Source organism: Embiotoca jacksoni, unplaced genomic scaffold (genome assembly GCF_022577435.1).
Source record: "Embiotoca jacksoni isolate LCO1_2020_lvr unplaced genomic scaffold, fEmbJac1.0.p SCAF_2, whole genome shotgun sequence".
NCBI classification, from domain to species: domain Eukaryota; kingdom Metazoa; phylum Chordata; class Actinopteri; family Embiotocidae; genus Embiotoca; species Embiotoca jacksoni.
Window position 1 is genome coordinate 3,283,258 of NW_027185340.1, and position 25,232 is coordinate 3,308,489.

A 25,232-nucleotide genomic window follows, 5' to 3' on the forward strand; every position below is an offset into this window, starting at 1 on the left:
TGGGAGGGGGGGGGGGGAATTGTCCCACTTAGAGTTTCTCATCTCTCCTCACACACCTACGCTTGCCTGGCTACCTTTCACTCACATGATCAAACATCAGTATGCAGGGTGTCTTTTTTTTTTTTTTTTTTTTTTTTTAACTTATTTCTTTCCTCCTCTCTTGTTTTGCTCTCGTGGTTGCGCTTTGAGTTAGAGGATATGTTCCTCCTACTATCTTGTCCTTGCCTGGTACACTCTCAGTGATAGTTGAGGGTGTCTTCCCATTTAATTTGGGCCGGCACCGGCAGATGCTGCATGTGCTCTCCTTTCATGCCACTGACGCTGTTGCCACCCTGCTTTCATTGATGGTGCTGGCATTACTGCAGTGATTGCACATTCCTGCTTATCGAGGCATGTATAGGAGCTGTCTATCTTCATTAAGGCCCAGCCTATCACCCTCTTGTCCTCTTCTCTTGCTGCTGCTCCATCTCTGTCTTTCTGTATTTTGTCCTCACTCTCCCCATAAGTCTCTAATGTCTTTTTTCCCCTTCACTCTCACTTAGCTGCATGTTTCCCTCCACACACGCCCCCAGCTTCTTTCTCACTCTTGTGATTTTTCAATATTTTATAATTCCCTACTTCCCTCCTCCTCATAATTCTCTCCATTATCTTCACGTTTTTCTTCAAATATCTTTCTTACCATTGTCAGTATTTCATGAATAATAAGGATATGGCCACTGTACTTGTTTGCACACAATTGTGGCTTTATCACAGTTATTGTTATTGTTATTGACAGGGTTGTAGATCTTCTACATGCCCTCTTTTTGGCTGTAGTGGATGTAGTTTAGGATTGCCACAAGCTCACCTGAGGCAGAACTGTGTGTATGAGGCTTAAGGAAGTGGGATGTTTTTCTACAGCACACCACCTTTATACAGTTTGTACTCTGCATATGCAAATAATAAGAGTGCGCTCGCAGTCCGTCTGTCTGTTGCACACGCTCTGAGGGGTGCACTGACACAGAAAATAATTTCATAAAAGGTTTTTGATTAATCACGTCTGTTTCAGACATTCAAGGTCAGGTTCCACCCCTACATGTCTCCCCCTTCATAGGAGGAAACCCTCACACTCGCTCTTGTGCGCTCACACGGGCACATTCTTCTGTCAAACTCAATCCAATCTTGGGCTCATTTCCTTGTTCGGCCCAATCTGCAGAAACAATGAGATTCTCTGTGTTGTGTCTCTCCATCTCTCTTAAGCACCTGTGTGTGTGTGTGTGTGTGTGTGTGTGTGTGTGTGTGTGTGTGTGTGTGTGTGTGTGTGTGTGTGTGTGTGTGTGTGTGTGTGTGTGTGTGTGTGTGTGTGTGTGTGTGCACGTGCGCTTGTGTGTCCTACTGCTGCTGTAATTGAAGTCATAACTCAGAGCTGGATACAGTGCCCGCTGCTCCCCATGTAAATCAGTGGCTAATAGTAGGCGCAAGCAGGAAGGGCTCGGCAGTGCTGCCTTCTATATATGCGCTCATACACACTCACCCTTTCCCAGCCTGTACTAACTGAATGGCCACTGTTCTCTGTGGTTTAATAAGCATAATGTGTTTTATGCTTATTGGCAGAGCCCTTTCACACACACATGCACATACGGCCTGCAGACGCATGGCTCAATCTGATATGTCTTTATGCTCTCCTCTCCGTGTCAGCTTCCTTTGGCTCATTAATCTCCCAGAGTTCACCTTCCCTGACCCTTTGTCTCTCCCACATCTTCTGCATGTATGTTCCCACTGTCTACCCTCCATCGAACAGTCAGTCTTTCAGACAGGCAGGCAGGAATAAGGAAAGTGCAGTCAGTTTGTCAGTGTGTTTGTACCAATGATAGAGAGTAGAGAAGATATGGGGCAAGGTTTTAGTGTGTGTGTGGTCTCTGTATGGGTGTGTCCAAGGCTGCCATTACATGCGCAGATCCCCATAATTAGCCCAGTGTTAATGACACAGAGGGGGAAGTTTCAGGGAAGAAATGACAAGTGGTAATATCCCTCTGACACAATGGGATCATGGATACATCACAGTCATTAGTATAGAAATTAGGCTCCCAGTTCAGCAGTGGAAATACTTTTTTAGTTGGGGGAACCCCATCCTTCATCGCTTCTGACTAACGGCCCGGTCTGATCCATGCCCCTTGTGACAGAGTGCAGCATTTTGTCAAGTGTGTTTGTGTGTAAAGTGGCAGAGGCTGGCAAGTAGCAGCGGGCCAAAGTGAGCTGTCCTGGAGGGGATCAGGGTGCGGCTAAAGCCCTCAGTCCTGACATGCTTGGTGTCCTGGCTGCGGATAAGCCCAGGGCTGTGCTAACGCTAATGCAAAAGGCGGAGCAGGCAGCCATTAAGACTATAAGTCCATTGGAGTACAGCTGGAGAGACTGCCTGCTGCTTTCCAAAATCCCCCCAGGAGCATGTTCTCACTTTCTGTCTTTTACATCTCTCTCATCTTCTTCAGGCTCTCTCCCTCCCTCTGCATACTTGCTCTCATTCGTCTTGTGAATATCTGTTCAGTTCGGTGATATATCCCTTAACTTTCTCATTTATTTTTTCTCATCCCGTCTACTTTGAAAAAAAAAAATCCCAACCCTCTCTCTGCATCCGCCTTTTTTCTTGTATTCATCCTTTTAATGTCTGTGTCTCCCTCTCTGACTCTTGCCTGCTTTGTCCTCATTTTAAGTGGATGAATTACATCTGTGGCTCAGCGGATTGGTTTAAAAGCACAAAAATGTTAGGCTGAGACCCCACCTGCACCTCTGGTGTTCGCACTTCATTTAGGTGTCATTAATATTAATGACGCCACAGGTTACTGTGCTGAATATTCATTTAAACATCAGGTGATTAGACAGGAGTGACATCGATCACGGTAATACCAGAGTATGACATGATTGATCAAAACAAAGACTGTTATGAGGACGAGAGGCTTGAGTCAGACGTTTCAACCCTGGAGCCTGACCTGTATTAAAAGACTTCACCTGGAGCCGCAGCACAAAACAGAAATGAAAAATGAATTGAGTTTCCTCCCTATACAAAGAATAAAGGATATTGTTCTGTGATTGACCATCTCCAGTTTTATTCTCTTCCTCTGAACACTTGGCCCGGCAGTTTTGTAGCTCTTTGAAGTTATCTTGAGATTGTGTCACACGTGTGTGTGTGTGTGTGTGTGTGTGTGTGTGTGTGTGTGTGTGTGTGTGTGTGTGTGTGTGTGTGTGAGCGTGAGCGGTGGTTAGTGTGCTCTGATGTGCCACAGTGGCATCCTTAGCTGTTCACTTCTCCTCCCCCTGGAATCAAACTTGTTTCCATCTGCTCTGCTTCGTAAACAACTACTGTGCGGTGCTGCTTTTGGGGTTTGCGGTGCACTTTGCTGTGTTTCCTTTGTATCAGAACTGGGCTGCTGTTTGTAGCTTTTGTGTACTTACAGCCACTGATAAATAAAAGGAATAAAGACAGCTTTGTCTCAACTCAGCAGTTTCCTGCAGCTATTAAACCAGACAAATTAGGCACACATGGAAAAGGAGGTGAGACAAGGGTTCAATGAGCCAATTAGTAACTGTACTGTGTGGATGTGTGCGTGTTTGAGTGCACTGTAATGGCGGTACATGCCCAGCAAACTGCTGAAACTCAAGTGCTTCCAGTGGAGCCGAGACAGTTGTGGGGTAAGACTCTGTCTCTCATTACATCTCCATTTCACCCAATACTACGTGTTCAAGGTGTTTAGCAGAGGGAGAATTAGCCTTTTGGTTTGATTTAATTTATCCATGCCTGCTGATGTAAACAAAAGGCACTCACCTTGATTAAGTGAGTCTTGTCTTTCTTGAGGATTAGTGACGGCCTTAAACGTATCATAGCCACATCACGTTGATCTTAGAGACAGGGTTGCCCTGGAAACCACAGAGGCAGGCTCAAGGTTAGAAAATTATGATTTTATTTTTATGAGTTGAAAGAAGACAAATTAAGGGCTAGTGCATATAAAATGTTTTGCATTTTCATTCATACTCAGATGACAACTTCACTGGCACACAAACTAATGCGAAGTTGTGAGAAGTGTTTCCAATTACAGCTTAGTTTTACTTTGTGGATGAACCCTTGAGGCTTATTAAGGAAACACTGCAGCAAAGAACGTGTGATAACACTTTAAAAATGGTATTGACAGCTTTGCTGATGCACAAGAACACAGGACTACTCTTGCTACGTACACATACTGTACATGATGAGCAGCCTTGTTTACACTGGCTCCTCACGCTGGTCGTCTTCCCACAAACATAATGAAGCTTCCCTCATCGATACCACACACACAAACACGCTGCATACTGTACGTACATCAAATTGAATTTTTAGCCTGTATACTGCATGCGTCAGCAGATGCATTGATGTAACTGGTAGGATGGCGACACTGTAGCTGACAGAAGGAGCCTCACTCTCTGTGGGAACGGACACATGTCAGAGGATGTGACAGGCGGGTCTGTGAAGTCGCTTTCACAGCAAGAGGATTCTGCAGGGAGTGGAGACTTTAAAGTTGTTTTGGAACATAAAAAGACAGCATTTCTTTTCCCTTTATTTCTCTTCTGCCTTTTTGCCCATTGTTCCCCTCCATTTTATTTGTCCCTTCGGTCTCAGCATGAGTCTTTAGTAATAATAACTTGAAATAGCTCATGATGCCGTCTAATAGGGCTTAAATAATTAGCCTATTTTAGATTTGAAAAAGGCATTTCTGTAAACACTGATGTACGGCAACAGGCTTTCAGCCCCCAGTTTCTCTCCTAGCTGCCGAATTCAACTTCAAATGGGAACAGCAGAGAATTGCTTTGTCCTGTGCCAATCCAATCCTGCATGGTTCCACTTCAGGAGGTTCGGAGGTAATTCTTCTGCAAAAAATAAGATTGTTTGGATTCCAAAGGGGCTCTGAAGTAATTCCAGTTGGGGACATTTTCAGTCTTCCTACAAAGTCTAGAGGGTACAGAGGCAATGATGATGACTAATTTGAGATGCTAGCTTGAAATACTGTTGCATAACGGGGTGGTCTGGCGATGCCTCGTAGCCATACATCTTTTGAATGCAACCAAGTGCACGACGCTGAATGTGTTGTGCAAATATGGAGGATCAGAAACAGCTATCATTTGAGCATGCTTGTCAATCTGTGGATAAGGATGAGGTTTTCTAGGCAGATGGCTGTGACCCCAGGTAGTCAATCAGTCAGTCAGTCATAGCAAAGCCTGGTGTGAGATAGGAGGGTGCATGAAATTGGAAATGCAGAGGATTGTTTAACACAAGAGAAGCATGGAGAGGAAATGGAGAGGTTCACATGGAGTCAAAACTATTTCAGTTGAACAGAAAAAGAAAAAAAAGACTTTGAAATGTTTCTGACAACTCATCAACAATTACTAATTACTACGAATGTACTGTACTGGTCAAGTTCTGTTGTTATCTGATTTTATTGGACCGATACCAAAACCAAAACTATGAATGCATACCTTATCGACAAAATCGCTTATTTTGTTTGACTAAATAAATGTAAACATAACTGTTAACACAAGCAGTACAAGAACCATGCCTCTAAATGTACAAAAATATTTGATCAGAAACACTGTTTAAAGAATCAAGAGAACAAGAGTGTAATTGCAAGCCAGAATTCGGTGCCAGTTTTAGGTACTTTCAGTGGAACAGATGGATGTCAGCCAAGTACAAAATCATGTAGGCTTCATACTCACGCTGTTAGTGAACACAAGTATTTTAACACCTATCTTGGGTCAGCTAGTTCCATATATGAATTTTCATACAGAAGTTCATTTTTTCTTTTTTTTATGTTGATGCTTTTAATAACAGTCAAAAACTGTTTATTAGCTTATTGAGCACCTGTATATTTAAAAATTTTTTTTAAGATATTCTCAGATATTTACTGGTTGTCATTTGTGCATACATAAATCACCTGTATTATTTAGGTAATTCTGGTGGAAATCAACCCTCTGATTGTTTCCCCAAATGTCTCTCAGCCAGCAAACAACTGTTTGCTTGCTGGCTGTGTGCCAACACTAGATTACTAGTGCTACCAATCAAATAGTTATTGTTATCTGTATTATAATCATCTCAATTTCTCAACATCTCCTGAATAGGTTCTCCAATTAATATCAGATTATGTCAAATGCAAATCACAGCAGGTCTGTGATCAGGGAAAATAAACTGCTTTCAAGCATTTTGTTAAAGATTAGTAAGGGACAAATTCTTTTCTGACTTGTGTCCCTGTGTTTTCATACATCTTGTGTCAGAGATATGTGCGCATTTGTGTATTTCTACATGCTTTGTGCTGAACTAATCCTCCCCCCGAGCATTTGACAGTAGGGCTCTGGTCACGGTCACACCTGATGTACCTGCAGCTAATCCTATCCCACAACCGATGTCACTGTAACCAATCCTGTCACAGCACTCAGGACAGCCTCAGCTCCATCCTGACATCTCAGTCACACCTCTCTGTCATCTCCCTCCTCCCCCGTCCGCTCTCTTCCTTTGCTTGCTTGACTTTATAAATGCATTCCTGCTCCGTTTTCTTGCTGGCAGACTGACAAGACCCCCTGCCCTGCTTTTGTCTTATATCTTACCTAATAATATCCATAGCTCTTCTTTACAATCCTCACCTCTCACATTCACCCTTGTCTCCTCTCTCTGCTCTGCATCTTATCTTACATTTCTACCTTGATACGAACATACCTCCCATCTCTCCAGCTTTGATTTGCTTGACATTTCCCCATTTATCCCTTTCTTTCTTTCTTTCTTTCTTTCTTTCTTTCTTTCTTTCTTTCTTTCTTTCTTTCTTTCTTTCTTTCTTTCTTTCTTTCTTTCTTTCACTCTCTCTCTCTTTGTCAACTGCTGCATCCGCCCACACAACACTATCTTCACCTGCCCTGCTGCCACCAGAAATAAACGCAGCAACAGGTCGTCTGTCACAAAACAGAAATTGCATTGTGTATCTGTCACTGGCACTCACTTTTTCCGACACCCATCGTAATGATTGTTTGATATTTTCTCCTTTTCTCCTCAACCCTCTCTCCTTACATTTTTCTTGCAGAGAGTAAGCTGAAAGTGCAAAAGAACAACCAGTCTCAGGTGCACCTGGAAGACAGCCGTGTCAGGATCAATTGCTCCATCACCTCCCAGACCAGCCAGGACTCCCAACATGCTGTGCTGTGGTACGTGAGACGAGCAACTGGGTCAGAAGCCGATGAGCTGCTGCTGCGGATCGAACGCTCAGGGGCCTTCGAGTACGGTGCCTACGCAGATGAGGAGAGACTTAGACGGCGTGTGCAAGCCGAGAGGCTTTCACCCCGTCTCTATGTGCTGACGCTGAACAGGGCAGAAAGCAGCGATTCTGGGACATACTACTGCCTGGTGGAAGAGTGGCTAAGTGACCCAGATGGAGCCTGGTATCGACTCTCCCGGGAGTCCTCAGGATTCACGCAGGTTCTGGTCAGACAGCCAGGTGAGCAAGCAGTCAAAAGTACTGCTCTTTTTAACAGAATGCATATTTATTCCCACTACACAGACGCATTAGCTGCCACTTTAGCCCCACGCGTTTTAATGCTTTACACTAGTTTAACATTGCCCCAACCTTTCCTCCCTCTGTCACATGTTCTGCCCAACACCTCATGGCCATCGCTCACTGGTGCCCTTACACCTGCCTCAGGTGGAGAGAAAAATGTATTGAAATCATGCCAGCTCTCTGAGAACGTAATCCTCTTGTCCTGTACTCAAAAACTTCCGCTTAAAGCCACGATGTACCTACTGCCACCCACACCCTGATATCCCACCTCATGACAGTTCTCTTAAGTACACTCCATCTCGTATCTTTTTCTCTCCCCGACAGAATTTTCCCTTTTTATTTTACCACAGCCTTCATGCCTTTTCTTATACAATAAAACATCATGACTCCAAAATGCAAAAAAATAATAACCCACCTTTCCCGCTGAAGGTGACTTCTTGCAGACAACAACGTTTGTCTGCCAGGTGTCCTATTTACAATTCAGAGAGAAATCATTGATATGGCATCTGTCCAACTTAAATGTGAGGACGAAAACAGCTGGTGACAAGCCTGTCGAGCAAAGAAAATGCTTACTCAATATAATAATCTGCTTTCAAGTTGACACTGGTCTCACAATTAATGTAGCTGCGGTACTAGAGATTTGGGAATATGTGCACCTCATATTGATTGATATACAGATTACTTTTATGGTTTGGGTGCATTTCAGCTTTGATTTAAAGACTTAATACATTTCTGGAAGCTCATTGAGGGACTAGGCTATTATAAAATGTATCACACATAACCATGTAGATTTTAACTGTTTATGACATGTAAACATCTCCGTAAAATGAATATATCATGCCGTATAAACATCATGTATATTCATTAAGGTGTTAAAACATTCACCCAGGAAGCCTGTCAAGAGGAAAGATGAGTGGAGATGGGTGCCAGAATTAGGCTTTTTTTTCCTGCTCTCCTGCTGTGCTTTCTGCTTCTCATTTTGCTTTAACAAGACGACCGTTCCAAATGAGTCCAAGCAAGCCAAGTCTTTACTGCTACTGTTGTTTTTTTACTGCAGTGGAAGTGGGTCATAGTACCACCCCTCAAGGGTTGTAGCATACCAATACAGACAGACACACTGGCCTTGGGGTAGAATATAAACCTGCTGGAAAGCTGAAAGACTGGCAATAGCTATGGGCTGCACTGTGGGATTTATAATTTTTTTTCCTGGTATTTGTGCATTTTAAAAGGTTGGTGTCCCACTCGAGTCATATGTTAAGTGCTGTTAATTTGTTTGAATTGTTCAAATTAAGGCTGCAACTAGCATTCATTTTGATTGTCGAGTAATCTGCTGATTATTTTCTGTTATTTTGAGAGCAACATTTTAGAAAATACTGAAATTCATCTGTTACAATTTGTCCCAAGTTGACAGCAAAAACCTGGAAATCCTCATTTGAGGTTTTTGTTTCTATTTTTATCTGAAAAATAATAGCTGCAGATGAATCTACTAAGTGACTAATCTGTTTGTTTATTTTGGAACTAAAGCAGAAATGATCAGATATTCTTGAGAAGCCAGTGTTATTGTAAATTTGGTTGAAAACTGCCTTTTTCGTCTGTCGTACAGTTTCAAGATATATTGCACATTTCAATACTTTAATTTTATTCTGTTCCAATCCTTGTTTTTCTTTTCTTCTCGTATCGCTGTAGAGGTTCGCCTGCAGGTGGAAGAACTGGAGTCAAATGTGACAGTGGAAGAGTCCGGTTCAATCCGACTGGGCTGTAGCATTCCTTCACAGTCGTCCCGAGACTCCCGCTTCTCCGTGTCCTGGTATGTGGAGCGCTCTGACGACGAGGACAACGAGGACAACGAGGACAACGAGGACCAGCCGGGGGAAGGAGAGAGCGAGCGGGAGTGCGTCTTCTCCATCGGCCATGATGCTGTTTTCGGAAATGGAAACTGCAGCCCGAGAGAGGAAGCGGGGCCAAATTCCCGCTTGCAGTTTGAGAGGATGACCTCTGATCAGTACAGCCTGACCATCCAAGGAGCCCGGCCAACAGACGCAGGCCGATACTACTGCCATGTGGAGGAGTGGCTTCTGAACCCCCGCAAGGCATGGTACCGCCTGGCCACCAACAATTCTGGGTTCACTATTGTCAATATACAGCAACAAGGTAACCGAGTCCTTGGAGTTTTCTATGAATGAAGGTGACATTAAACACTGTGACAAAACCACATTTGTATCAATGGCTTTCTTCAAATTGTTTACTGTAATGAACAATTTTATATATAGTAAGCTGGCAATTTAAAACCAGAAACGCTCTTCACAGGATGTAATTAACTACTACTTATTTGTATGTCTTGGCTCATGGTGTGTATTGTCATATTGCCCAGTCCTAACCTGTCCTTTGTATTTCAGTAAAAGTAACTTGAGAATATTAATGGTCCAATTATAGAGCTCTTAAATACTTTGTGTAATTTCTGCCTTGAATGGTCTGGCCTCCTCTACTGCAACATTTATGATAATAAAACAAATCCAGTTAAAATGGGAGCCAGCGATGGCCACTCACTGTTTAGGAATAAGGCTGAGTCGTGAATAGACTCAGAATCAGGCTTAGGACCTAAATAAGTCAAATAGATTTATTTATAAGTGTAAACGGATAGATGAAAATCATATGTAACTGTCAGAAGTGCCTTCTACTCGCCGTAAGAGACATGAAAAGTAAACCTCTTTTCATTCTGTAGTCATCATTTTTCATCATCAGAACTGTAAGAGAAGGCTATTTGCAAAATGTTTTTGCATTTGTGAACGACTTTGATTTGTTTATTCTTTGTCAACAGTCTCGACTCTCCAGTCAGTGGTGTGCTCCAATGAGTCCCTCTTCTACTTTGTCTTCTTTTACCCCTTCCCCATCTTCGGCATTCTCCTCATCGCCTTGCTGCTGGTGCGCTTCAAGAGCCGCAACAACAGCAAGAGCCAAGAGGGCAAGAACGGCGCCCCGCTCCTGTGGATTAAAGAACCTCATCTCAGTTACTCTCCCACCTGTCTGGACCCACCTGCGCTCAGCCTGCACCCCGGCTCTGTTGACTAAGTGAGGGGCCTCCCCCCTCCTGCCTTGTGCAAATCGTGCATTCAGCCAACACAATGCCAGGGAGCAGATCTGGACTCCAACTTCAGACCTTACTGTCGTTCACTACTGTGTTGAATTAGTCAATCAGTTGATCAGTTTCAAAGTTCCTACCCTGGTGGCTGTCTGTTTTATTTTTAACAACTGTTTGTATGTGCGTGTGCGAATGAGAATGGATGTTCCATGTTGGCACAATTTATTGTGCGACCAAAAACTGAAGGACAAGAGATTGCCATGAGCCTCTCTCATTTTTGTTTTCTGTGTAACTTAATCTCACAGTTGCATTTTGATTTTTATTATTCAAAATATTTGTCTATTTTTCAAGAGGAAAAAAAAAATCCTGTGCACATGAGAACAATGGCCAATCTGGGCGCAACATTTAAGAGAAGGAACTCTATAATCGACTCCGGCAATACGTGGATGCCAAAAAAGTCTGTGCACTGATCCAAGAGCAGCCACAGCCTTGCCCACTATGCTGGTTGCCATAGTGATGCTCTGTGCCCACTGACTTCGTAGCTGCTGACTTGGTTGCCAGGCTGCATAGAGACAAAGGCTACGACACACAAGTCTGTGTCCTAAGTGAGGATGTGTGTATGTGTGTTGGCCCACCTGCCTTCACAATGAATTTGCCTTGGCAGACAGAAACAGGTCCTGGTGTGCCACTTAAACACTGCCAGACACTCTGGCCTTAGTGAGAGACGGTCCCGCTCTTCTCCTCCATCCTCTGCCTCCACGGCAGTGAGAGAAAGAGAAAGAGGTCAGAAATGATGGAGAATAAATGAACATTTCTCTGCTACTGAGAATATATGTATTTTAACACAAGTGAATTTTTTTCAGTGCCAAGTCCTCCTTATTTCCATGCTGTCCTCTGCAGATTATGTTTGAAGTTTTACAGAGAGGAAAGCTGATTAGTTTGGAGGCAGATTGTAAATATGTCTTCTTACCTCCTGCTGTGGATTTATGGGCCTTGTTGGCAAAAGGGCAATTTCTACACTAATGTTAAATCAGTTAAATTGTCCTTATTAAATTACACAGTTGGAGTTACTGACTGAAATTAAATTCTTGCACATTTCTTTAAGTTGCCCAGTATGACCACTCCGTCCTGTCTTGAAAAGATATCAGATGCATATTAGTCCCAAAAAAGACTTCATTTGATAAGAGCCACACTACAGATTACAAATGTGTAGAAGTATAATGAAACACTAAATGTCTTCTGCACATCATAAGAAAACAAGTTAACGAGGACAAATGTTTGACTTTTGTGTTTATTTTAAAAGTCTTTTCTATTTATTGTTTTATACTTTTTTGCATAGCTTTTTAAGATTTTTTTATTTTTATTTGTTTTTGCTTTGGCGTTCTCAAATAACTGTGCTGCTTGTGTTGCCGGGCAACTGCACCAAGCACAATTTGTCAATAGCTTGTGTGTTGACAATGTGGTAGAAGTAGAAATGCTAGATTTGTCCTGCGCATTGCAGTCTGTAGCATTTCATACCAGGTTGTCAAGTTTAATCAGTGTCAAAACACTGTATATCTTATACCTATAATGAAATTTACTGTGGCTTTAAATGTACAATAGTTGAACAGACAAGTCACAAAAATGGATTCACTTAATGCTTTTTGCTTGAGTCGCGTTTATTTAGTCAAATGTGATGTAACACCTAGGTAGGATGTTTGATCAGAGACGACTGAAACTGAACTGTTAAAATGTTTTCTAATCATGGATTCTGGCTGAAGGCGTCCTCCTCAGCTCCCCTGACGCACGGCAGAAGGGTTGGAAACCTGTGTCACCTTCTCTGGAATGCAACAGCCAGGGGAGAGGTGTGAAATCCTCGATCCGACGTGGGCCCTAACCCATTCACTGCCAAGACGGGACATGAGAACTCTTGAAAAACTTGACATTGTTGTCTCAGTCGTGTCAACATGTATATTGCATGACAATATCGCAGGAGGAAATTTTGATGTTTTGTAAACTTTGAACTCTTTGAGCATTGTGTTTGTGTGAGAGCCGAGAACCCCGCACCCTCCACCCCCACCCCCACCCACAACTTCCTGAGCCAAGAGTCAACGCAAAGTCCCTGGTTCCTAGTCATTTCCAATATTTGACATCCAATTCCAGATGCCCTTTGAACTTGTGAAGTAGTTAATTTCAAGAATGGGTGTTTGTGAAGATTGTGTTTGATATTATTGCTCATATTCGTCTTTTTATTGCTTTGCTTTTATGCAGCACTTCATTAAACAGATTTATGTCAACAAAAAAAAAAAAAAGGTTTGCTGCTGATACCGAGACAACTTTTCTTCTTTTCAACCTTTCCATCTGACGAACACTAGTCCAGGGTAAGTAAGCCTGGTGCTATTTAGTTACTAGAGTTAGAAATGTGATGCACGTGCAGCAAACACAGCTACAACTAAACTCACCAATGTCATCAAAGAAAAAAAGCCCATATATGTCAGTTCATTATTAACCAGGTGCTTTTACAAGAGAGATCGTTAGCAGAGAATCTGGTTAGTGTGCAGAGCGCACTCATCACAGCTGAGGTGCTGGAAACAAGCAGCACACAATGAAAAGAGAGAGGCAGTTCACACAAAAAAAAATCTATAATTTAATGAGGCAAAAATGAGTTTTTTCCACTATGTAAATAAATGAATACACCTACAATAAGAGGAGAACACATGATAACAAAACCTTGTGTAAGCAAAACATTATCCACTACATACAATACAGTATGTAAAACTGTCTTAACAGCCTATCCAGGGTATATACACCCAGAATAATTAACATTTTAGACAATGTACAATCATAGAAATATGTACAAAGATAGGATCATGCAGAAAAAAATGCATTTGTAAATAGTGTTAATTTGTAACATCATGTGATCTCCTGATTGTCAAAATCGTCTGTGTATCCAGTAAATATTCTTTTCAAACAAAGACTTGGTGGTCCAAATGTTGCCTCATTAAATTGCAACATTCAGTGTGTTTGGGTGGACTACTTTTCTTTTTCAAAGACTATCTGAAAACAGCACGATAATCATTCTGTACAGTTTCAGGCCCCAACATCACCGGGAATAATTTATCAAACTAGTTTGATAGAATGGTTGCAGATGTTATTGACTAGCATTTGCTTTGGCTGTAAATGCTAACAGGATGCTAATATCAGTTTCCGTAAGCAAACTTGCATAACCTTATTTGTTGTTTGAATGATTGCCTTTTATAAATCTAAAACAATCACAGAGATGCATGTTGGGTAAATGGTGCCACGGAACAGCTGCTTTAGCTTCAGTGTGTAAATCACATAATCCTAGACTTAATATGAAATTAAATTGATCTTTCCAGACTTGAGCCAGGAAGTGGAGGACGTAGTTGCCGTGTGTGATGTCACAGTACAACCGCCATCATTGGCGCCATACAGTCAAACTCTGGTGTTTTTGTCATAATAATATTAATACCATCCGTAGCTGCCTCACAAGATTCCTCCACACATTCTGGCAGTGCTGTAGCTGTGTTTTGAGGGCTGCATGTATTGGCCGTGTGCTGGCTCCAGATTTAGGTGTAAATCAGTGTGTTGATGTGTTCAGTTGAGCCATCGATGCTTTTTACTGCTGTATTCATATATGACCATGTTTTTTTTTTTGCTTTTGTTATTCCATCAAATACCATTGTGTCCATTAAAACGGCATTTCGCTGTTCAGTTCATTGCAATAAAATACATTCCGTGCATCTTCCCGTTTTCCTTCCAACCATGTGCTGTATTTGGAGATAAGAAAACAACATGTAGTAACTATGATTTACTGAAGTACTACCAGCACCCTTCTCAACCATTTAGCTCTGCTTTCACCGTAAAATCAAGGTTAACGCTCTGCAGGCAGCAGGCTCTTGTTTGGTTGATATGGGATCTTGACCTTAAACAACTCCAGGGTTTATTTATTCTGCATGTTCAGCCAGGTCTGTGTGTGAATGTGTTTTTGACTAAGCGAGTGGGAAGGTTTGGGTCAGCATGTCAAAGGTTAAATTATGCTTGGAGGGCCTGCTGCAAATTAACAAGAAACTTTTTTTGACTGCCTCAGCAAAACCATTTCACATTTCATAACTCATCTGATGCAGATGGACCTCCTCACGCCTCCTCCATCATTCTCGCTCACACACACAAATGCACATAACTCCTAAGCAGTAAACTGCTTTCTGCCACTAGTGCATGCCATTTGTACTTCTCCCTGACTCCTTCGCCCATGAATCCATATTAACTCATATTGATGCACACATAACCAATAAGGCCAAAAACAAATGCTACCACCCATTCCATAAATCACAGTGTCACAAAGGGAAACAGCATTCACTGTAAGAAAAATCATGGCTTGGTTTTTGCTTGTGGGTTCAGTAGATGTGTTTTCTGCGCTCTGTGATGCAGACAGGTTTCTCTGTGAGAGCTGTTGGTCGACTCAACGTACTGTCTTGACTGAAAGAACCCTGTCACTCAAAGATCTATTGAAGTATGCTGCTAACATATTGCTGATGTTTTTTGTCAGCAGGCTTTGTGACAACTTCATAGGATGGAAATACACCAAATCGTCTCGCTTTCAGCACAATCTTCCTGTCCCACTTTCTGCTCGATTTTTCTGCTCGGTCTCCATTTTCTCAAGCGCACCCCCTACGAGGAAAGACTTTGCATAAAAGTAGACACTTGCAGATCCATAGTTCTCACTGAAGATGCAGACTACAGAGGGCACACTTGGCCACCCAATATCTAACGATCCAGAGCGGCAGGGCGGTAGTTAGGCAAATATATCATGATTTATGACCAGTAACAGTGAAAGCATTAAAGAGAATGCAAAGATGGAACATGTTCACTGTCCTGCTTGTAGTGTCTGAACTGAGGTGCATCATAACAAGGACAGAGACAAAAATCTATGAAAGTGGGTGCAGACTAAGTTTTAATTTAACTAAGGAATATTTGCTTGTATGCAAAAACATGCTGACTTACTCTCAATGCTTAACATCTTCTCTATAAGCAGGACAGGCAGTTCTAAGAGAGGAGACATAAGGGAGGCAGTGGTACAAAATTAACAGCTTGTAGAGTGTGACTGGTAGTTGTTGAGGCCTGTGCACAACTTGTGGTTCTCACCCTTGTATGATACCACATCGCTCTGTGTGGTATGACTCACTCAGTAATGTAAGGGAAAGTAAAAATACTTAAGACGAAACCAGCTGGAGACGTTAATACACGAACTGGTACACTCACGTTTCAAATACACTGGTTTCTCTTGAGATGGAGAGGCAAGGAGAACAGAAGCGCTACCTGTACTGCTGAAAATAGCACTACAATTTGACATTGATGTATCAGCAGCAGTCAGTAATCTCTCGGGCTATGTAATCTGTGCAAATTCCTCCAGGAAAAAGAATCGATACTTGTATTAAGGGCCTGTTAGTTAAGGCTGTTCAGTGGGGGGGAAAAAAGTCACGAGTTTACTGATGATGATCATGAAACCTCCAGGCAGATCACAAGACACCTACTGACATGCAAGCAACAAAAACACTGAATGTCCCACATCATTCATTATGGATTAAAAACATGCACAAATTTACAAACACTCTAAAATATTCTCATCTCATCCATATTTTATAAAGACTAAAGTTGTTTGTGTACTTCCACTGGCTCTTCTTTAGATGCAGTAAACTAATGCTAAGGTTGCTGCAACGTTCCCGTGGGACCTCAACGTTTAGTCTACCCGTTCTCTGAGGCCCCGTGAAAGCCTGAAGATTCAGATGTAGAGCTAATTAACTGTTCTAGGTATTCATTGTTTTATTTGTTTTATTGGGAATTTAGATGAAAATGTAATAGTTGATGGGCGAAATGATCTTGAAAAATTAAGGTTTTTAAGAGACCATTTTGTCTTTAGCCCACTTAATCTGTCTTGGTTTTGAAAGCATGTAGGAACTTTTGACTGTCTACGGGTGTGTTTACCAGAGGTAGTTTAACATGAAGCTTTGGTGAACAGGAGCAGATGAAGGGGAAGATACGAGCCCTGAGGCAGTTTTAAAGAAGGCTAGTCCACAGCAGTGTTGGCATTTCTCAGGCCGTAAGCACAGTGGTGCTTTTGAGCTAATGAGAGCATATAAAAAAAATATCAGTATGTTGAAATTTAGCGGGTAAAATGTTTACTATATTTACCAAGTTAGCTTCGCATTTTAACATTTTCAGCAGCAAAAGCTCTCCTGAGGCTGGTGGCAGTATGTTTTGCAAGTCATATTTATGGCCAATTCAATAGCTATAAAGACACTTCAATTAAAGTCAACCTCATGGTGGTCACTGGGGAAAAGTCAGGGGATCACTCACCTGGGTCTTTAGTATTCATTCTCTATCCTCAGTGGGTATCATTACAACATTTAATGACAAAATCTATTGCGTAGTTGTCAAGGAATTCTTCTTAAAACTACTCAGGGTATCACCAGAGTCAGTATATATCTCAGACCCAAAGTAGTGGACCAACCAACCGACTGACCGACATTGTCATCTCCACTGCTAGCATGGCTAAAAACCAGACTTTTATATATAGTACATCCCTTTGATTTGCCTTTATTCATCCCAGACCCAGATAGAGTATGCTGCATCTATAAAGAGAGTTCTACACAAGCAAATTACCATCCTCAAGAGAAGATAAACTCATAATATAGACAGCACAGTAGTAGCTATGCCTTTAGGCATTTCACACATTGATATTATAAATAAGCGCTGAGAAGCAAAAAGGGCAAACGGGGCCCCTCCTCTTTCACTTCGCTGAATCAGATGCTCGGTTATCCATCAGATCTACAGTATGTACTGTACAGTAGCCCCCCGTGCTGTAGGGAAAAGCTAAGAGATATTTTGTTGTGTCATCTAAAGCACCCCGTTTTTAATTGTTAATAAGACGATGCATGCACATTCAATCAGATGAGGCCTTTATGCATAAGTAAAGTTGGTAACAACAGCGAGCTAATCAGCGATGTGCATCTTGTTCTCCTGTGGGACGCCAAGTAATTATGAATGAGCAGGAGGAGGCAAAGCCAGTTCACTAATGTGCCTTTAGTGCTGAAGATGAGGAGAGAAGCAGAAATATATAATTCTACTATATAATGATCCAATGAAAGGAGAAGGGGGAGTCAAGGAGGCGAAGAGAATGCAGCAGGGAATAGATGAACAAAATAAATGGCAGCAGAAGGTGCATGAAAAAGGAAAAAAATAAGGAGAGGAAATGTAAAAAAAACACATTCCCCTGCGACAGGCAGCTACTTCAAACAGTATCTTTAGAAGAGGCAGTTGAATATTTGACAGCATGTAATATACAAGGCTTTCCAATCCAGGATTTCATCTCTCATGATCATGAATATGTTTAAAGACATTGGTATCAGAATTTGAGACCCCGGGGTAAAATTTCCACGTGTGGGTTTTACTCCGGCTCGAACCAGGCGTAAAGCAGCTCCCTGTGAGTGGCGATGTGTTCCTGTGTGTGTGTGTGTAGCTTCTTGCAGTCCATCAACACACACTTTGGAGGGACATGCTGTTTGGCAATCTAGTTCCTGTGCAGTCGTACACCGTGGAGGTGCGTGCACACACCTCTGGCAGCGACCGAGACATTCCCTCCCGGCAGTTCTGTGAAGATCAAAAGCTCTACATGATGGCTGTCTAGCTCATTTTTGCACTAAAATCATTTGTGGACTGTAAATATACCCGCTCCCTCTTTTTCAACCTCTCCCAGTGTTTGTGTGTTGTCTTTTGTATGTGCCCAGTGGCACGCTGGGAAGGACAGTCACACATGACCAGGAGAAGCAAAAGCACTGATTGATCTCTGACCATTCGACTGGTCTGCAACCTCCCTCCCCCACACCCCCCCCTCTACCCAATCTATAACTGCTTTTAACCACAAATGACAGTACCTGTGGATGTAGTTGTCATGGCACCAGAACAGGACTGACTGACTTTGATGTATAAGTTAATAGCCCTACGTGTGTGTGCGTCACAGTATACGCATCACCATCCCACCATCTCTTTCATTGTCACCACTGCTGCTGCTCACTTTTCTTTCTCTATCACTCCCTGCTATTTAAAATTACAGAGTAAATCAACACGTAGTGTGTAAACAGTGCAAGACAATCTGGAGAGAGAAACAACAACAACTGTCAGTTAACTGCTAATGAGACTGCGACACGGATTAAGAAGTGTGGAGCATGTGTAGGGGCTGACAACTCCCTCACATTGAATGTTCTCTCCCTCTCAGTGACACTGGCATACAAACGCCTGTCATCATCTATTACAACAGAAATCGGTCACAGGAGATTCCCTCATCATGTACAAAGGCATGTACCATACACAAACCCTGTGGTCACACTTATGTCCCCTAAATGAACCTCTGCATGCACATAGCATCCAGTGAGCAAAGACGATGACATAATCTGCCATTATATATGGCTTTGAAAAGAAAATACAGATTTTAGGCATCAATATTTTAACGGGTCTGTGATAGCCTTCGAGACATGTGCTGCATTATTGAGTACAAGCGGCTTGCAGTTCGAAGTATGTCATGGTTGATTCTCATTGACAGGGGGGATTCTTTCAGCAGACAAAAGAGATGAGAGACAGTATCGACGAGCCTTTGGTCTTTGTGGGTGTCCTCAGGAACAGGGTTCTCCACATTCAATTGTGACTCGACGAACGCAGAATTACACATTTATTCCTGAAAACACATCCTGCTAAGAAAGCTTGAATTTCCACTTATTCCAACTAAACGGTCACCGGGACCACTGCCGCATGCAACTCACTTGACAAACAACAACACAGCTTCGGGGAATGTATTGATTTAAACTGATGGGGGTGCTGAAAGTTTCTGAGAAAAGGGATCAAAGGTCAAAACTGCACCGTGAGTACGCACACGGTCAGACAGAGCACTTACGATTCAAGCAATTTTGCCATAAGCGGTTTGTCAGCAAAGACTTACTCTATAGTAACTGTGTCTGATTCTCAGCTGAACGCTTAGTGGCCCTGTTCACACCATCAAACCTGATGACATCACAGGACTGTAGTTCTAGTTTAGAGCCATGCAGCATATTTGTTTATATTTACCAATGAATAATACATCTCAAACAATTTAATCAAGATTTCTTATACTAACCAACTATTAGGGGTATTTGTCCAAACTCGCCACCTAGTGTTTGAAGGGTGCAAAGGCAGTAAAAGTCTTGGTTCATGTACTGTACATTTTATCTGTGGAAGTATCATTACTCTCCTTTACTTGAGTATAAGTAGCAATATCACAAAGGAAAAATACAAAACAAGAAGTCTAACATTCAAAACCTGAGCAAGGAGTAACAAAACTGATTTATGAGTGTCATATTATTAGATTATAAGATTAACATTGCTGGATTTATTTTAAAAGGAGGATTTTACTGTAAAATTTCATTAAAGTGGTTTAGTTTTTTTTTTTTAATTTAACAATATTTGGTGTCTATAATCATTACGGTTTGTTTTTCTTTAATGCTAAATATTGTAAGCATTATCTCCAAATATGCATCCTCACAATAGATTATCATATCAACATTAAATTAAAACTGACAGTCTTCAATTTGCAAACATCAAGAGAAATGACCGCTGCATGTCATTCAGCATTTTGTTGTGTATGTAATAAAAACATTTAGTTTAGTTTTAGGTCAGCAATCATTTTCACAGAATTGCAAACTTCTTTTTTTTTTTTTTTTTTTTTTAAATATGATCATATGAGAAACATTCAAAGCTAAAATGCAAAAAGTACACACTTCACTTGAGATTTTTTAATCTGCCAACCCAAAGTTTGTTGTAATTTAGTAGTGTACAACATTTTTGCTCAGTAGTACAGTAAGTAACTTGTGATTTCAACAAAACGGCAAACACGCCAAAATTGTTGTCTTGATCCATGAAACATTATTTCAGATGGAAGTCAAAAAATAATTAGAAAAACCGGAGGTATGTTTAACCATTGTATTTTCATGAGTGATTTATACTGAAAACGTACAGTGTAATTCAAAACACCATCAAGGAATGTTAAAAGAAAATATCAGAGTAGCTTTGGCTTCAGTCCTGAAATTGTTGTCCACAAGCTGAGGTAAGACTCAGTTTGAGTTCAGAAAGGAGACTGTGGCAGCAGAGGATGAAGTTCAAACAGTTTTGTGGAGGCACGACGCAGCTTCACTCACATCAAAGCGATTGGAATAATTTGGCTGTCAGCTCATGCCTCTGCTGAAGCCCCCGCTCTGACCGTGACCCTTGACCTCTACCCCAGAAATGTCCGTGTTGAGTCATTTCCTCCGGCTGCTGTGGTGTGTTGCTGGGACGGGCAGGTGGAGCGTCGCTGCGGGGACTTCCAGAAATAGGACACCTCAGCGGTCCAGCGAGCGCTTCTGGATTGCCTCCGCCACCACGGTGCGCAGGAGAGCGATGACAGAACGAGGGTCGTCGCTGCCAATCACAGCACTGCCTGACACAATCATGTTAGCCCCTGCCTGGAGTGGACGAGAGCAAACAAGTAATGTAAGAGAAACTGGAAAAACAAATCCGCAGATTTATAGGTGGGTGTTTGAGTGGGCTGTAATGTTTGTATCTCTTACCTCTGCACACTTGTGAATGGTGTCGGGGCCGACCCCTCCATCTACTTCAATGTCTAATGAAGGGAACTGACTCCGCAGCCAGCTCACCTGGGCACACAGAAATAAAACAGAACTCAAAACCTGACGACACAATTTTGATAAATTAGTAGGATTGCCAAAAAGACACGGTGCTTCTACAATTCAACAATTAATCACCACGTGTTAAAAAGAGTGAGAGAGAGAATTAACACGAGCGACGACAGCACTAAGTGCAAATCTATTGTGTTTTTAGTACTTATGTAACACAGTATTTTGTATTTCTGTGGTTTAACATAAACTTCTAAGTCTCACATTATTGTGAAAGTGAAACTTTACACGGCACTTATGTAATGCGAGTCTATAATTTCAGTTTAGCAGAGGTGTGTGAGAAACTGTAGCCTTTCATTTTACAGATATCTATGTATAAAACAGGTGCGTAATAATCATAAGATTGTTGTTTATACAACTGGTCAAATCTAGCCCACAATTACTTGAACTGAAGTGAGCTTTGCTTGGGAAATCATTTCATGGCAGCAGATCATCTTCCATCGTCCTCCCTCTGGAGAAGACACAACAAATGTTTCATATCATCTATAACTGGCTTAAAGAAAACTGGTCTGCAATATATAGTCTTGTCAAACTACGTTGTGAGTTTACACGAGGCACAAATGTGTGGCATGTTATATATGGGAACAGGTGTCAGTGCGCTAAACATTCGGAACGTGTTCTTTTGTGTGCACGAGTTGGGATATTGCACATTTTAGAGAAACGCTAAGTATTGCCACACCGGTGATTTTAATGATGCAAACTTCTCTCTGCTCTCTTACATCAAATCAGTGGGCTGCATGTACTCCACAAGGATCGTTCTTTATCTCTCATTGCGTATTAAAATAACAGCGGGACCATAAAGTAGTTTACATCCACAACGTAAACCAGCTGTACTGCACTTCTCATTATGTTCAATGTTTGCCAGGGCTGTTGACAGAAAAGTGACTGTACGATATGTGTTTCTGTTGTTTATTTTATTATTTCATTTTCGTTTGTCCTTACCTTGGGCATCATGTCTTCCATGAACTTCTGTCCTCCAAATCCAGGTTCAACAGTCATGACCAGAGCCATGTCGATCTGGTTAGCCCAGGGTGCCAGCTCTTCAACTGTGGTACCGGGCTTTATGGCCACACCCACCTACAACACTCACACACAAAAGCGTATTTAAACAGCGATGCCCGAATGTTTCCGAAACCGGAGGCGGCACCGTGGGGCATGGCATGCAACGCAACAGCACTGGTTGCAGCGGTGCATCGTATGCAACGTGCAGCAGGGATTTTTTTTTTTTTGAATCCCCTTGGTGGAGGGTCACAGAGACTAAAATACAGTCATCTTATGTTCGCTGATGTCAGTATTTCATATTTTAGCAGCAATATAAGCCAAACCAGCATGTTTCATAAATCCATCCTATGAATCATTATACATTTATTCTTTTAAACGTAATTCCTCTTCCTGGAGTGCGGTGTCATGGCCTCACCTTCATGCCGCTCTCTCTGATGTCCTTGATGAGGTTTCCAGGGTTGGTGGTGGCCTCCAAGTGGAAGGTGTACTGGCTGGCTCCCGCTGCAGCCATGGGCTTCACCCACTGCTCCGGCCGCGACACCATCATGTGCATGTCTGCAACATGAACACAATCACAACAACGGTGTTCCACCACACAGAGCATGCGCGGTTCAGTTCATCGGGAGCTTTTAAAGGTGTCACACGTGTGTTTGTGTTTGTTTCTCACCAAAGAAAGGGTCCCGGCCCAGGGACTTCCTCAGGCACTCCACCGTGGGATGGCCAAAAGTGATGTTGGGGACAAAGTGCCTTTAAAAGAAATAAAATAAAATAAAAAATAAAAAAGTGGGAGGGGGGGGGGAACAGAATCAGATATTCAACGTGCAACCGTTGAGAAATCCCGTCATCTTGCAGCAACAACTGCAAAGTGACGTCATCTTGCAGCAACAGCTGCAACGTGACGTCAGACACACACAAGCGAAGAGGAAGAGGAACATGTCTGAACTTCTTAACGCGAGGAAGAGGCGCTAAAACTCGGGAGGAAAGTGCACCGCATGACGTTTTCGAAAGCCTCGGACTAAAAACCGGAAAACTCCAGCTGAATAATTATCAAACTGGCCAACTTTGTCCTCTCAGGCGCGTGCTAACCGTGCTAACCGTAATCCCAAACCCGTGACAAACTGACCCGTCCATGACGTCGAGGTGCAGATAATCAGAGCCGCACTCCATCATCCGGACGCACTCGCTGCCCAGACAGGACAGGTCGCTGCTCAGGATGGACGGACCGATCTTCGCACTGTAAGCCATAATGGTTTTTTTTGCTGCTGCCGTTACTGTCTGCATGCAGCCTAGTGGCAGCTAACGCCAAGCTAACTGTAGCATATAGCACCACTTCCGTTGATAACTTTCAAAATAAAATACCGGAAATTGGCCGGAAATTTACTTTCATGACCACCATATGTCGTCGGGAAAGATAAATACATGTTTGGCTGTACTTTTATACAGTTGGCCTTGACTGTTGTTAGGATTTTTTTTTCTTTTTTTAAATCTTCATTGTGGTCTAAAAAGTTTCATAGGCTATTTTCATTCATTATTTTCCCTGAAGTCTCTTACAGTTTTATTTTGAGACAAAATTACCCAGCTTCCGGTTTTACTTTAGGTATCGATGGTACATTTGATAATTCTGTGGCTCATGTTCTCTATTTACACTTCCGGCTTCAAAATTGCACAATGCTCGCATGTCAACACTAGATGGCGCATAGCCCGTATGGTAGTGCAGTTTATCTCAGCTCCTCGTGGTGGGTGATTTGAATGGCAGTGTTAGTTAACATGAAGATCACAGTAATAATAATTAAAAAAAAACAAAAAAAAACGGCTCCTCAGCTTTCGTCTCTGATTCCCCTTAGATGAATTAATTAGCATGTAATCCTTCAAATCTCTGGTTCTTATAATGTCCCTGCCGCCTCCTCTGAAGAAGAATAATGGCAAAGCATTTTCCATGTCAGTTACTTAAAACTTAAACCAGATTTCTTTTGGGCCGTTAATAGGATAGTTAGTGGTGTAATGTGTGTAATATGGGAAACATTTTTGTAATCAGTGTTTTGTGTCCAACGTAGTAGGACACTGGTTAAGTGGGTAATGTGGGGCACAGTAAAAAAGGCATAAGACTGCCAAACTTTTGAGTTATTTACCTATTCAAATTACCCAGCATGCTTTCTGCTTCTATTTTCTCTCTGCAATTGGCCATTGGTTTTATTTATTAACTTCTCTTTCAGATTTCACAGCTATTATCCTTATCAACCACCTCTCTCCATCTGTCTCTGTTATTCTGCAAAGCCATTACTTAACATATATGTTATGTGTTAGTATGACCAGACAGATGGTTTAATGCCATAATAAGAAAGCCTCCCTTTCAGTTGGTGTACAAAAAAATAGTTTTTATTGATTCAAGCAGTCTTCTGGAACTGGATGGATGAGAGGTTAGCCTGCAGGTTACGGTTGTCTCAGAGGACCTGTTGTGAATCTATTCCTCAAAAGACATGAAAAAGAAAACCTCTTACAATTTTTTTTTTTTTTTTAAAATGCCCATAGGCCTTCTACCATTAGAGAATCCTTAAGCGGCTCACGTTATTTGACCAAATAATAAAAGAGACAAAACAAGAAAAAGGCTTCCAGTACAAAGATCTTTAGTGCAGATGTACGAAAAGCTTAATTAAAAACATTGCAGTCCTGAATAAACAATTTAAATAGCACTTTTATAGTTTATTGCCTGCTTAGTACGTCCGATTCAATGATGACATGATTGTGATGTCGTGTAAATCTGATCATATGATGTTAGTTGACAAAAGTTAAGAAAATGTGAAGTTTTAATTAATCCCAGACTTTTATTTTGAATATTTATCTCATAACGTGGCA

The 25,232-nt window shown here is 41.9% G+C and overlaps 2 protein-coding genes across 2 annotated transcripts in view; one reads left to right on the top strand and one right to left on the bottom strand.

Moving 5' to 3' along the window:
* igsf3 (immunoglobulin superfamily, member 3) overlaps positions 1 to 14,360 on the top strand; it is a 66,557-nt gene extending 52,197 nt beyond the window's left edge. The window contains exons 7-9 of the mRNA XM_069153972.1: positions 7,068 to 7,478; positions 9,225 to 9,689; positions 10,357 to 14,360. Coding sequence (XP_069010073.1) covers positions 7,068 to 7,478; positions 9,225 to 9,689; positions 10,357 to 10,607 — 1,127 coding nt within the window. The 3' untranslated portion in view covers positions 10,608 to 14,360. The remainder of the gene's footprint in view (positions 1 to 7,067; positions 7,479 to 9,224; positions 9,690 to 10,356) is intronic.
* A 6,063-nt stretch (positions 14,361 to 20,423) lies between these two features.
* Positions 20,424 to 23,685, bottom strand: rpe (ribulose-5-phosphate-3-epimerase). Its single transcript, XM_069153973.1, has 6 exons — positions 23,503 to 23,685; positions 23,047 to 23,126; positions 22,795 to 22,934; positions 22,320 to 22,454; positions 21,252 to 21,338; positions 20,424 to 21,146 (listed from the first exon to the last, which is right to left on the bottom strand). The coding sequence occupies exons 1-6, from the start codon at positions 23,658 to 23,660 to the stop codon at positions 21,024 to 21,026; spliced, it is 723 nt and encodes a 240-aa protein (XP_069010074.1). The 5' UTR covers positions 23,661 to 23,685; the 3' UTR covers positions 20,424 to 21,023.
* Positions 23,686 to 25,232: the final 1,547 nt, after the last annotated feature.